Raw genomic sequence first — 14,898 nt, 5'->3', positions numbered from 1 at the left:
CTTCGGGAGGTCAACCAGCTCAAGGTAATGGCAGATCCAGTTTAAAAATGTGATAGTCTCTCAAAGCTAGCTCTAGGGGGAGGTTTCAAATCTTTAGTAACGTAACTTTATTTTATAAAATGTAAATTTCTAACTTTGAATGTAAATTTCAATCAAGCCGAAAGGACTTAACCTATATCAGGGAATAGAGAGTGAGGTACCCTCTCGTATTTTCTCTCAACTTGATTTTGAGGTGAATATGAGTTTGAAACATTTTCTATCTTGTAATTTCTGTAATTTAAATATTTTTCTCCATCTAGTCACGTCCGTAGTATAGGCTTAGCCTCTGTAACGTCGGGCCATAAGCCCAAAGAGAGTTTTATGCATTTCATGTAAATTTTAAGGAGCGCAAGTGTTCGCCTCCTCACCATTTTGGTTGTTGGGCCAGTAAATTTAACCTTTTGTTTTTACCAAGGGCCTTATTGACGTCAGAAAAGTTGGATGGCGCAGCCACGCGGTAGAATGTTGAAGCTGCAACATAGTGACTGGTGAGGTTTATTTACATGGCGAAGCATTGACGTCGTGATGGAAACAGAAAGAAAATTGTCAAATTTGAGGAGGTACTGCTCTGTATAAGGTTGCAAATCGTATAAAAGGGATGCGAAATCTCTTCACTACTTTCCTGTACAAAAAGTTCAGAGAGAAAGATGGGTTTCCGCGCTGTCAATTGGAAAACGCGTAACGCGATACATGACAGTGTGCAGTCTGCATTCTCGTGAAGACGACTTCTTTCCACAGCGTAGGTACCGGTACTGTTTATTGTACTCATTGATAGTTATTGTCTCTAATTTGTATTCACAAAGATTTAACTACATCAAAAATACTGATAAACTTGTAGCCTAAAACTTCTGTGCCGCACATAGAATGTAATCCGCTCTTTGTAAACTTCTTCATATGTGTAACAGCAGACAGTAAATTAACTATCTACGTGTCAGTAATATCTTTAACTGGTAAATAATAATAATATCGTATGGCCTCAGCTACCGTTTGCAGACATTTCGATTTGACGCCATCTGGCTGTCTGCTCGTCAATTTCGACGTTCCGGTTTACTCTGTCTGCCATCTAGCGGACCTAGAGTAAACCGGATCTCTCTTGGGCGTCTATGGCTGAGATTTAATTAATTTTGTCGGGTAAATACCAAATGTACCACCAGAGATCTTTTACATGCCGACATCGTACGACATGGAGTGTCGAATGGACTTTTTTCCGCCCTTCAAAAATCCGACTACCTCTGCCGGGTTTGAACCCGCTAGAGGTAGTCGGATTTAGTAATTAAGCACTGCATTTCAATTGCCTATATAATACTTCTATCAATGAAAGAAAATATGTAGTATTTTGCCACCATAAATGAGCTTTTTTTGCTATTTGTTTTACGTCACACCAACACAGATAGGTCTTATGGCGACGATGGGACGGGAAAGGTCTAGGAATGGGAAGGAAGCGGCCGTGGCCTTAATTAAGGTACAGTCCCAGCATTTGCCTGGTGAGAAAATGGGATACCACAGAAAACCATCTTCAGGGCTGCCGACAGTGGGGTTCGAACCCACTATCTTCCGGATCCGAGCTCACAGCTGCACGCTCCTAACCGCACGGCCAACTCGCCCGGTCATCATAAATTAGAAGCCATAACCTAATTATTTGGTAGAATTGGACAAACCAAGTATTCTTCAACCCCAAACAGCTGTGACTGTAGAGGTTATAGTACTCTTAAATTATAATTTTCCAAATTTGCTCTGCATATTCTGTAGGTAGTTATAATTTTTTATACTTATTATTGTCGGTTCTAAGTTCTAACTTTTGTGCTGATCGTAAAAATGGAAGAATATTAAGATTAGGATGTGGGCTGTTCCAACACAAGCCTGTATAAAGCCTAAGATTTATTTGCTTTACAACATTTACTTAGTAGAATTATTATTTTCTTTCTTCCCCAAGATTACAGTTTACAAAACAGGTAACTCCCCCGTCACCTGGCTAAGGCTTTGGCATGGACCAAATCAACAAGAAATTACTCCATAACCTCTAATAGTAGAAAATTACAGTAGCTTAACTGTTAAGGTGAATTAGTGTGTCAACGGTAACATTTCTCTGACTAACCCGCTTTACATGTACAGTTGCACTACACATTTTCACCCCCTTGTTCAAGACAACATTAACTTTGTGCGGTTTTGAATCGATGTGGGATGATTATAAACACAACGCTACAACACCACTTTCATCTTCTGTTTCAAACTTTTTACCTACACATATCAAGTAATTGAATATTTCTTCCCCTTCCACTAATGGACGCGTGAAATCTCAGACAACTCTCAACAGTTGCGCATACGACACCAAAGACATTTTGAACACTTAATAAATCCTACAGACGCACACCCGATCACTGTCGTGTTTACATCCCGTCACTATCTCGCCGCCATATTGGAAACAGCTGACCGTAAGCTCCTCCCCCGTTTCGGACGTCAATAGAATGGGTACTGGTTACCCCTTTTAAACGCTATTTCATGTTAAAGGTGTCAGATTGTTGAGCAGTTAAGACAATGAATGCTGTTTAATTTTGTTAAATGTAGGTTGTGCTTTTGATTGGCCTGGAAGGTGTGAATTTTTGGAAATAGATTGCTAAGTGTAAATTTGTAGAGCAAAGATGTTCTCACTAATGGTGTAAAAGAAATTGGGAGATCCGTCTACTTGACTCTTATTGAAAGAAGTAGTGCTCAGGTAAAAATTCGAAATATTGGGAGCTTCAAGCTCAAACTTTTTTTTTTTTTTTTTGTTATTTGCTTTACGTCGCACCGACACAGATAGGTCTTATGGCGACGATGGGACAGGGGAGGGCTAGGAGTGGGAAGGAAGCGGCCGTGGCCTTAATTAAGGTACAGCCCCAGCATTTGCCTGGTGTGAAAATGGGAAACCACGGAAAACCATCTTCAGGGCTGCCGACTGTGGGGTACGAACCAGCTCAAACTTTAAGATTGTTATCTGATTATTTTAGACCTCTCTAAAAGTGTTTTTCAAGCTTACGAGCTAACTTTTGTAACTCATTACTTGGAAAAGTATTACGATTTGAAAAGGTTAAGAAAGGAAATGAAACTGTTAATTTTAAAGTTTTATCTTCTGGCTGTTTCATATTGACCCATTCATGCCCGCACTTTCTTTCACCTCTGTGATCCACAATATTTCCGTAACAATTACAGATACAAAGCTAATTGGGACAACAAATTCAACGAAAAGCAATTACTCTGAAACGAGCCACCGTAGACCACGGGTCCCTTATACCAACATACTCAGAAGGTATCCCTGAACAACCTCCGAAAGTTTATCGGTGTAAACAGTACAACAGCACTTGACATTACACTTCTCCCATTACACTGCAGTAAAGCAAGAATAAAAATGATTCCGCTACACTCCTGACGGGGCGCTGTTGCAGTAGTGGAAGATACACGCTCTAAAACGTCCCGTTCGTTTCAAATTAGTTCGTTCATTCGTATTCGCAGCATGAGGTGGGAGTATGCCGCGTTGTTCGGAAATATTCTGCTTACTCCGTACGTATTCGGATTTCTAAGACTTAGTACGTCATCAGGTGGTTAACCGAGGCCGGCCGTTGGGCCGACGAGCTAACGTGGAGTGTTCCACGCCGAACGAAGAGATTAGGGACATACGCGAACGGCACCTGGTGACGAGATGGAACATTAGTAGAGGAATAAGTTTGACTGTCTTTAATCAATCAATCAATCGATCAATTACTACTGATCTGCATTTAGGGCAGTCGCCCAGGTGGCAGATTCCCTACCTGTTGTTTTTCTAGCCTTTTCTTAAATGATTGCAAAGAAATTGGAAATTTATTGAACATCTCCCTTGATAAGTTATACCAATCCCTAACTCCCCTTCCTATAAACGAATATTTGCCCCAATTTGTCCTCTTGAATTCCAACTTTATCTTCATATTGTGATCTTTCCTACTTTTAAAGACACCACTCAAACTTCGTCTACTGATATCCTCCCACGCCATCTCTCCACTGACAGCTCGGAACATACCACTTAGTCGAGCAGCTCGTCTCCTTTCTCCCAAGTTTTCCCAGCCCAAACTTTGCAACATTTTTGTAACGATACTCTTTTGTCGGAAATCGCCCAGAACAAATCGAGCTGCTTTTCTTTGGATTTTTTCCAGTTCCTGAATCAAGTAATCCTGGTGAGGGTCCCGTACACTGGAACCACACTCTTGTCGGAGTCTTACCAGAGACAAATATGCTCTCTCCTTTACATCCTTACTACAACCCCTAAATACCCTCATAACGATGTGCAGAGATCTGCACCCTTTATTTACAATCATATTTCTGTGATTACCCCAGTGAAGATCTTTCCTTATATTAATACCTAGGTATTTACAATGATCTCCAAAGGGAACTTTCACCTCATCAACGCAGTAATTAAAATTGAGAGGACTTTTCCTATTTGTGAAACTCACAACCTGACTTTTAACCCCATTTATCATCATACCATTGCCTACTGTCCATCCCACAACATTATCCAGGTCTCTTTGCAGTTGCTCACAATCTTGTAACTTATTTATTACTATGTACAGAATAACATCATCTGCGAAAAGCCTTATCTCTGATTCCACTTCTTTCCACATATCATTGATATCATTATATATAAGAAAACATAATGGTCCAGTAATACTGCCTTGAGGAATTTCCCTATTAATTATTACAGGGACAGATAAAGCTTCACCTATTCTAATTATCGGAGTTCTATTTTCTAGAAACAGAGCCACCCATTCAGTCACTCTTTTGTCAAGTCCAACTGCACTCATATTTGCCAGTAGTCTCCCATGATCTACCCTATCAAAATAATGCCTTAGACAGGTCAATCGCGATACAGTTCAATTGACCTCCTGAATCCAAGATATCTCCTATATCTTGCTGGAATCCTACAAGTTGGACTTCAGTGGAATAACCTTTCCTAAACCCAAACTGCCTTCTATCAAACCAGTTATTAATTTCACAAACATGTCTTTTATAATCAGAAAGAATGCCTTCCCAAAGCATACATACAAAGCATGTCAAATTTTCTGGCCTGTAATTTTCAGCTTTATGTCTATCACCCTTTCCTTTATATACAGGGGCTACTATAGCAACTCTCCATTTATTTGGTAAAGTTCCTTCATGCAAACAATAATCAAACAAGTACTTCAGATATGGTACTATATCCCAATCCCTTGTCTTTAGTATATCCCCTTCTAGTCGCCTCTTACGACAGGCAGGGGAGACGAGGGTGTTATTCTACCACCCCCACCCACAGGGGGTGGTCAAGATTTGGATGGGTTGCCACGCGCTGTTCGCGGGGGGTAAGGGAATGGAGGAGCGGAAAGGAACTGGCCACCCTACCGTACGTAAACTCCGGCTCAGGCACACCTCTGCGGAGGTTCGGACCTGCCTTCGGGCAGAATACATCCTTACCTTACCATACGTCTTATGGCGACGATGAAATAGGAAAGGCCTAGGAGTGGGAAGAAAGAGGTCGTGGCCTTAATTAAGGTACAGCCCCAGCATTTGAATTGTGTGAAAATGGGAAGCCACGGAAAACAATCATCTGGGCTGCCGACAGTGGGGTTCGAACCCAGTATCTCCCGGATACAAGCTCACAGCTGCGCGTCCCTAACCGCATGGCCAATTCTCCCGGATTTTTCGTTTTGTTCATCGTACGTTCCTTTCTTTCTTTCGCATTTCTCTATATAATATGACGATTTAACACAGTTCTCAAGGAGTTCAGAACTAAAATGAATTTGATCACCACTCCAGGATATTCGATTTTAGCTCGGGGAGTAAGTGTTAGAATATGGAAAAGATGAAACATCCCCATCCTCGCATCAACAGTCTCACAGAGAAACACATCAGAGAGAGTTTTGTACAAACAAACTTTGATGTTACAAGCACAGAAGACTTCCTGTGTGGTCTTCTATTAGCAAGCTCTAATGCCACATCAAACTCTGCACCGATCGATAAGCACTCCACATGTAATTTCCAATGTTCGGTGACGAAGATTAATGTAATGCTTTACAGTCAGAACCAGAATACAAAATAGTACAATCCCGATGGCGCTTCGGTGTCTATTAATGACACGACTAGCCCGAATGAACGCCCTTTTCTCAATTTGGAAACTCGCTTAAATATGTCAAGGTGGATGTACAGTACTAAAAAAAAAAAAAAAAAAAGTAGGGCGCACTCTTAACTGTTTTTGGCGAAGTTCAAACGGCGGGTGCAGCGTCAGGGATTATAAGTAAATATTAGGAGGTTACCCTAAGAGGGTCCCGGGTTCGATTCTCGGCTGGGTCGGGGATTTTAATCGCTTCTGATTAATTCTTCTGGCTCGGGGACTTTTTGTATGTGTCCGTTCCAACACTCTCCTCATCCTATTCAGACAACATAGCACACTACCAAACACCACAGATACACGCAATAGTGCTTACATCCCTCCTATATATGGTTGGCGTCAGGAAGGGCATCCGGCCGTAAAACAGGGCCAAATCCAGATACATAGATAGATAGACAGACAGACAGATATGTGACGCAGTTCGCACCCGCGATCCCACAGGTATGGGAAAAAAGCGGTAGGAAAAGAAGAGGAAGAAGAAGATTAGGAAGTTACCCTACTCATTCCTTTGCGTTTTGGCTCCTGGGATCGACAACAAAACAATCAAGAAATTAAAAATGTGCCCTGACACTTAATTCCAATCCCCACAAATACAAACACATGGAAATGTGTTAGAAAGAAAGAAACGAAGTGAGTCAGATAAGCGCGTGTTAGCTGTGCGGGTAATGGATAGAGACGGTCTGAACTGACAGGGTAGCAAATGGGAGCTGGCGTAGGTTCAAATCCTCTTATCGAGCTGGTTTTTTTCATTATACTTATTCCCCTTTCCGAGAAAAGATGCTGACATCTTTAATACACGGACAGTATAATGTTTATTACGAGTAAATTTTTTACTCGTTCGCCCGGATCCTTGGCTGAATGGTCAGCGTTGAGGCCTTCGGTTCAGAGGATCCCGGGTTTGATTCCCGGCTCATTGGGATTTTGATCGCGTCTGATTAATTATTTTGGCTCGGGGACTGGATGTTTGACTTTGTCCAAACACTCTTTCCCTTCATATTTATCATATTTAGACAACACACCTCTTTACTAAATAAAACAGACACACGCAATAATGATTACATCCCTCTGCATAGGGTTGGCACAAGGAAGGGCATCCGGTCGTAAAACGGGGCCAAATTCATGTGCGACACAGCTCAAACCCGCGACCCCATAGGTGTGGGAAAGGTGGAAGAATATATTTTTTACTCATTTCCTCACTGCACCCGACGATTAAAGAAGAAATAAAATGAAAATATGCCTTGGGACTTAACGTCAGTCTCAATAATAATAATAATAATAATAATAATAATAATAATAATAATAATAATAATAATAATAATAATAAAGAATGTATTTCTAAATTCTTCCTTGAACCGGAGGCTGCTATGTACAAAACATACCAAAAATTCAGGGTACAGAAATGAAAGACGTCAGCCTCTGTGGTGTAGTGGTTAGTGTGATTAGCTGCCACCTCCAGAGGCCCGGGTTTGATTCCCGGCTCTCCCACGAAATTTAAAAAGTGGTACGAGGCGCTGGAACGGGGTCCATTCAGTCTCGGGAGGTCAACTAAGTAGAGATGGGTTCGATTCCCACCTCAGCCATCCTGGAAGTGGTTTTCCGTGGTTTCCCACTTCTCCTCCAGGCAAATGCCGGGATGGGATCTAACTTAAGGCCACGGCCGCTTCCTTCCCTCTTCCTTGTCTATCCCCTCCAATCTTCCCTTCCTCCCGCAAAGCCCCTGTTCAGCATAGCAGGTGAGGCCACCTGGGCGAGGTACTGGTCATCCTCTCCAGCTTTATGCCCCGACCCAGAGTCTGAAGCTCCAGAACACTGCCCTTGAAGCGGTAGAGGTAGGATCCCTCGCTGAGTCCGAGGGAAAAACCGACCCTGGAGGGTAAACAGTTAAAAAGGAAGGGTTTTTTTAATACACGAAAAAGAATAGTTTTCTAAACAAAAATTACCCATTCCCTACTGAAAATAAAATGAAAATCCACAGCCTGTTTCCAGTTATTCGACCGCGTCAGGAGTGAAATAAATGAAGCCCCCATCTGGCGGCGAGGATAAGTAGCCTCCTGTGCCGGCTGCCGAAGCCTGTCGCACTATTCTGGGGCAATGATTAATGGTTGACAGATGAAATGAAATGATACTGGAGAGTGTTGCTGGAATTAAATGACAGGGAAAACCACAGTACCCGGAGAAAAACCTGTCCCTCCTCCGCTTTGTCCAGCACAAAACTCACTTGGAGTGACCGGGATTTGAACCACGGAACCCAGCGGCGAGAGGCCGGCGCGCTTCCGCCTGAGCCACAGAGGGTCATCCCATTTCCTACTGAGTACCATACAAATGATATTTCAGAATTCGAAGTGATCCTTTGAGAGTAGACAGGGTCACTTGTTTGATGAAGTAATTTTCTAATGTATACTTCCCACATAATTCACTAACAAACTAAGAATTGCTCCTCGGGCTTCGATCCTGAGTTGATATTTCTCTGGGTAATAAGAAGCAGCTGGTTCGTAAATGCTGCGCTTTTCGTTGTGGACTTCGATCGGTTGTTCCTCACTATCTAAAAAAAAGAGAAATGAAATGAAATGGCGTATGGCTTTTAGTGCCGGGAGTGTCCGCCCGGGACCGCAGTGGCCAAAGGTCTGCACGCTGACCATTTAGCCATGGAGCCGTTACGAAACAAACCAACAAACACAAATCAGTATCGGCTCTGCCGACTCTCGTGTTCTACAACTGCCTGAAGTCGATTGAGCAAAGAAGCAGGGAGGCCAGTTCTTCCCAAAGTTAGAGCACCATTGCCCACAACTTCCTTTGAGCTGGGGCTACGACAGGCGTTCTCGCAGTGTCTTCTTTGTTACAGCTCAGACATTCTCAGAGGGTCAAGTTAATCCTTGTCTGTGAAGCAAACCATCGCTGAACTGCCTTTGCGATACAAACTGGGTGGTTATCCTGCTGGAAGCTAACACGCTATCTTTAGGGATACTCAATGCTGAAATCAAGGACACACTCAAGGGCTGTTCGTAAATCCCAGCGTTGAGAGTTCCCGCAATTCTCAGCAGCATCCCGACATCGTGTGAGGTAGACCAACCCCATCAGTGAACGCTGAAACGACCACTCGTGTGAAAGGTGGCAACGTTTTGAGAATTACACTTGGCGGTGGGTTCACGGTATATGCGGATCTGCCCCGCATCTCCGCAGGAAAACGTGATGCTTCCACGCGGAGTTTAACATTCCCCCTCGCATATGGACCTTCCTAGCGCCCACGTAATTTCGGAGTCCCGCATCCGTAACTCGGTTACGTGTAGTCTGCACCGCATCAGGAAAGGAAATTGTCAAACACCTGAGAGAAAGAGGTTCTCCTCTAGTGTTGCCAAGAGGGCCTCATCTTGCTCTCTATTAGAGATGCGTGTGCGGACTGTAGAGTGCTTCTTTACTTCTTCAGCATGCTTCCGATAAAGCTTGGATGTAATCTAATTCTAAATTTAGCCTTCGAAATCCCTTAAGGAGTTTTTCAAGGGTCTTCCGTTCTTCTCTGTCTCTTGCTCTTCTTGTCCACTGAGCACCAGCCATTTTCTTGAACGAATCAGCCCATCGGATCCTCTGCCTTCCTACGTTTCTCTTGCCGATTCTAGGACCCCACAAAGTCTGTAAGTCCACCTCTTGTGCTCCATTTTTGCTATGTGACCTCCCCATTTCCACTTCAATCTGTCCGCTATGTTGAGTACGTCTCTTATACCGGTCCTTCTGCGTATCTCCTCTTTCCTCATTCTGTCTTTCAGCGTGATGTTGAGGATTTTTCTTTCCATCCTGCGTTGGCCTATTTTCAGCGTTTTTCTTTGCTTCGAAGTTAATGACCAGGTTTGGCATCCATAAATCATTACTGGTAGTACACATTTCTCCAGGACTGCGGAATTTGGGATTTGTCCCCTAAAATGAATTTCAGGGACCAGAATTTTTTCCACGCTTGACCAATTCTTCTTTTAATTTCTTTCTCCATATCGTTGTGGAATGATACATATGTTCTGGCCCAAGTACGTGTAGTCCTGCACGCACTCCAATGGTTCACCGTCTATGTGTATGGGTTTTGCTGCTGCATTGGTCAACAACTTCGCTATTCTTGGATTCATGGATAGGCCAGTTTCCTTGCTGACCTTGTCTAGTTCCTTAAACATCTGTTTAAGTCCGATGCTGATTTTGCTATCAATATGATGTCGTCTGCTAACTGCTAGAAAACCAATTCAGAAAACGAAAATGTGGAACTAAATACGGCATCAACATAGATGGACTAAGACTGACACACCTGCGGTTTGCAGAAGCTTGGATCATCCTAGCAATACAAGTGGGAACACCTTCCCTACGACCGGCTTCTGTTGCCGACAAACACGCCTGACCCACGGTCTACGCACCAAGGTGCGAGGGTATCAGACTGTAGGTAGTAAAATGTATCACGATTTTCCCTTGGACATCGCAAGAATGGAATGAATCGAATTAACTATAAGCAATCTAACTAACAACGACATCCATAAGGTGAATGTCGAAGCGTATATATTTAAAATGCACAAATAAAAGTAGGTGCCCTGAACGGCAATCGAACTCGCGATGTTCGGATCTGTCTGTCTATGCCTACGCCGTCTACGCTATCTGGCATAAGTACGAGGTAGCCTGCTCTGATGTCATACTATTGAACTTGACGGATAAACGGATAATTACAAATGGCATGTGTACTGTACTTCGTAATTTACCAACTTAGTAAGAGCTAGTGCGAACTTGAATTCCGTCATTCCATTGTCCAGAATATAACCAAATTGTTTTCAGGAGCGTGTGAACTGCAGTTGCTCGTCATAATCAACTCGTTCAAAACAGAAACATTTGGAAACGTTATGTTCTTGGAGGTTGTTATGACGAATTTGGTAAATGAGACATCAGCTTGAATAAATATTTAGAAAGAAATGTACAAAGAGGAAGGTGGTTTATGTGGGTATTAATATGCTGATCATAAGCACGGAACCTCCAGTTTTACATGGAATACGAACTTCAGGAGCGTGACCTTTTCTCACATACAGTGGTTGCGATTCGAGCCACAGGTGCCTTAGTGAGAAGTCAGAGACAACGCCAACTGGCTACTCGGTGCATGAAAAATGAAAATCCACAGCCTGTTTCCAGTCATTCGACTGGGTCAGGATAGAGTGAATGAAGCCCCTCCTCTACCGGCGAGGATGGGAATTGTGGCGGCTGCCGAAGCCTGTCGCACTCCTCTGGGGCAATCTGAATACCCGCAGAAAAACCTGTCCCGCTTCCACTTTGTCCAGCACTCATCTCACATGGAGTGACCGGGATTTGAACCACGAAATCCAGCGGTGAGAGACTGGCGCGCTGCCGCCTGAGCCACGGAGGCTCTCACACTCGGTGCATATCTGACACAATTCAATGTTTAGTGTATATAGAGAGATCAATACTGCAAAAATGCTATGGTTAGAACCGGGCGAGTTGGCCATGCGGTTAGGGGCGTGCAAATATGAACTTGCATCCAGGAGAGAGTGGGATCGAACCCCACTGTCGGCAGCCCTGGAAATGGCTTTCCGTGGTTTCCCACTTTCACACCAGGCAAATGCTGGGGCTGTACCTTAATTAGGTCCACACTCGCTTCCTTCCCACTCGTAGCCCTTTCCTATCCCATCGTCGCCATAAGACCTGTCTGTGTCGGTGTGACGTAAAGTAAATTGTAAATATAATATATTCACGTCCTTCGTGAATCTTCCCTTTCTTTTGCCAGAACCTTCACTCTTCGAAGGGTCGGACCACTTCATTTTTGTCCTTTCTGGTCCGTTTTAAGAGAAGAGGGTTGCCCAGTTGTACTTCCTCTTAAAACGATAATCGCCGGGCTGAGTGGCTCAGACGGTTGACGTCCTGGCCTTCTGACCCCAACTTGGGCAGGTACTAAAATACGTCAGCCTCGTGTCGGCACATTTACTGGCACGTAAAAGAACTCCTGCGGGACTAAATACTCGGCGTCTCCGAAAACCGTAAAAGTATTCAGTGGGACGTAAAGCCAAAAAGCATTATTGTTATAAAACAATAATCACCACAACGAGTACCGCGCATTCTGACGACGGCTAGTGCCTCCTCGTGTTACGGCAGGTGTTGCTCATAGGGTCAGTCGTGTTGCAATAGCGTTTTTTGGTCCAATGAGGAAAGCAATGGGCTAACTACCTCACTCCTCAGGTCTCATTTTGGTGCAGCCATCGGATTTTTGCTGTTCTCTATACACGCATAACCTTTAGTGGTTGGTGCTCTTTGGGATCCAACCAGTCTCTAGGCTGCTGACCTAACAGAGCAGTCTTTGAAATGCAGTGGCAAGAAATATTATAACGGGCGTGAGTGCATTATAACAAAACGCTCTCTTCACTGACCCCTCCTCCTCACTTTCCAAGACACTGCTCTCTGTACCGTTCCACTGACACAAGGATCTCGCCAGCGACTATACAGACTAAGCATGCACGTTTCAAATTCCTCAACATATCAATTTTAAGACGATATACAATAAGGACATAATCAAAATCATCATTATTACTGCAAATTTATAGTATAGCTTGTGTCTGAGCTAGAACTACTGCGCTACCTTTGGAATATTTCCTTCATAACCTATTTGATATATTGATCATAACCGGACCTCGAGTAGTGAGCAACATTCCGCCAAATGTCCGATATGCACAACCTGTGAGATTAATCTGCATATGAAGCAAAAGGGTCTGTGTTTATATTAGAATATATTACTATATATAGAATCAAGAGTGGAAGCTATTTACCAAACAAGCTCTAAGAATGCATAATAAACGCGGGGAGAAGTAGAAATCTTTCACTCACAAAAAAACTTCCATATAATTCAATTCTCTCATGAAATTATGTAAGCTTGGCTGTAAATATAACAATTAAAAAAAGAACATGGTCTGCCCACACTATCCCTAAAAATAGGTTGTGTGTGCCTTATTACTGGATCAAAGTATAATACTTTATGACCTTTCTGCAAAACTTATTGCTGAAACACTGAGAATTTAACAATAACATTGACGTTTCCCCACAATTAACCTGAAAATACACCTCAAAATAAAGAAATTTAAGCTACGAAGTGACAAGTTTAACACATCCGTTAGCTACAGCTTAGTATTGTTATTTGTAGCGGTATCCATGAATTAGAATTAAATGCAGAATTTATCAAATAATGTGACAAAACATTATAAAGCGCGACAATTTTGCCAGTTGATTCTTTGGAGTTAAACATACAACAACAAAAACTTACTGCATATCCGCAGGAGTACTTCGCTGATTTGAGCGGTCTGATGTCATCGATGCGTGAAGAATCATCTCTTCTAAACACTGATGAATTATATACCGGTACTGCGGTTGTCACAATAACAAACAGGCATATCGCACTGACTTTCATTACGCGAGCCTAGTAGCAGCGCAGCTGACTAACGCGGACTGGTGAGCACGGGTCTCTGTCATCTGGACTGGATGGTTCAGGCAAGGAGCTCAGCATTGCCCTACCTCCACACCATCTGGCAACAACGTTCCATGACCCGCGTGACTATCGACCACCACACGAGTTAACCCGAAACTCCAAGCCCGTCGCCATTGGTAGTTAGATTTGTCTTTTTTTTTACAGACAAATGTCACCGTTCCAGGGTCTGCAGTGGTTTTCTGAAGTATTTCTCCAATATTGTAGTTACCAAACAACGCTCCCTTAAAGTGTTTTTAGTAATCTCTGTAGTAAACTATCAGTCTTTTTACAGGTTAGGCGTTAGTAAATAGACGAATGTAATATGGAGTGCATTTCTTCCCAAAATAGGTTTATCCATACGACACTAAAATAAGGAAAGTGTGAAACTGGCATAACTAAATAAATGGAGTATAGAAAACCATTCAAGATAGAAATTAGGACGAAACTTGTTCAAAATTAAGACCTAATTAAAAAGTAAACGAATAACATTAGTCATAAAACGTCGTTCTAGCACTGTTACATATTTTACCATATTATTATCATTAATTCTGATTATATTATGAAAATAAAAACACATTAAGGAAGCAAATATATAAATATTGTTTAAGTAAATGTTTTTATCAAAAGGAAGCGGAGTGGGCGCGCGTGTTAACGCGGTACGGCTATGGAGCCAACCTCCGCATTCGGGAGTCAAGTGGGTTCGAACCCCATCGTCAGCTGCCCTGAGAATGATTTTCCATGGTTTCCCATTTTCACTTCCAGGCAAATGTCGGAACAGTTCATGTTCATAGGCCACGGCCGATTCCTTCCAACCGCGAATCCATCATTATTTTCATCTTCATTAAATTTTCAACTAAGGTTTTCGTCAGGAAGCGCATCCAGCCGTAAATCATTCAAGATATGTTCATCTCATCTCATCCCCGACAACGTATCAGGAAACGGGACAAAGGGTTAGACATATGTCAAAAAACGGTGGGTTGCATTAGTAGCATTATGATATAGAATGATTTGTTAATATTTTAAGTGATTTAACGTTGCACCAATACATTGAAGAATGGGAGAGGGCTAAGTTTGGGAAAGAAGGTCCTTTTTTTGTTTTTGTTTTTTTACAATTTGCTTTACGTCGCACCGTCTTATGGCGACGATGGGATAGGAACGGGCTTGGAGTGGGAAGGAAGCGGTCGTGGCCTTAATTAAGGTACACCCCCAGCATTTGCCCGATGTGAAAATG

General features: G+C 42.8%; 1 protein-coding gene across 1 annotated transcript in view; it reads right to left on the bottom strand.

Annotated features, from left to right (window-relative positions):
* LOC136883302 (lysosomal alpha-mannosidase) overlaps positions 1-13,727 on the bottom strand; it is a 220,842-nt gene extending 207,115 nt beyond the window's left edge. Inside the window, exon 1 of the mRNA XM_067155536.2 lies at positions 13,467-13,727. Within this exon, the coding sequence (XP_067011637.2) occupies positions 13,467-13,610 (144 nt within the window). The 5' untranslated portion in view covers positions 13,611-13,727. The remainder of the gene's footprint in view (positions 1-13,466) is intronic.
* Positions 13,728-14,898: the final 1,171 nt, after the last annotated feature.

Source organism: Anabrus simplex, chromosome 11 (genome assembly GCF_040414725.1).
Source record: "Anabrus simplex isolate iqAnaSimp1 chromosome 11, ASM4041472v1, whole genome shotgun sequence".
NCBI classification, from domain to species: domain Eukaryota; kingdom Metazoa; phylum Arthropoda; class Insecta; order Orthoptera; family Tettigoniidae; genus Anabrus; species Anabrus simplex.
The sequence above is the reverse complement of the archived record's forward strand: the minus strand, read 5'-3'. Positions and strand labels throughout refer to the sequence as shown.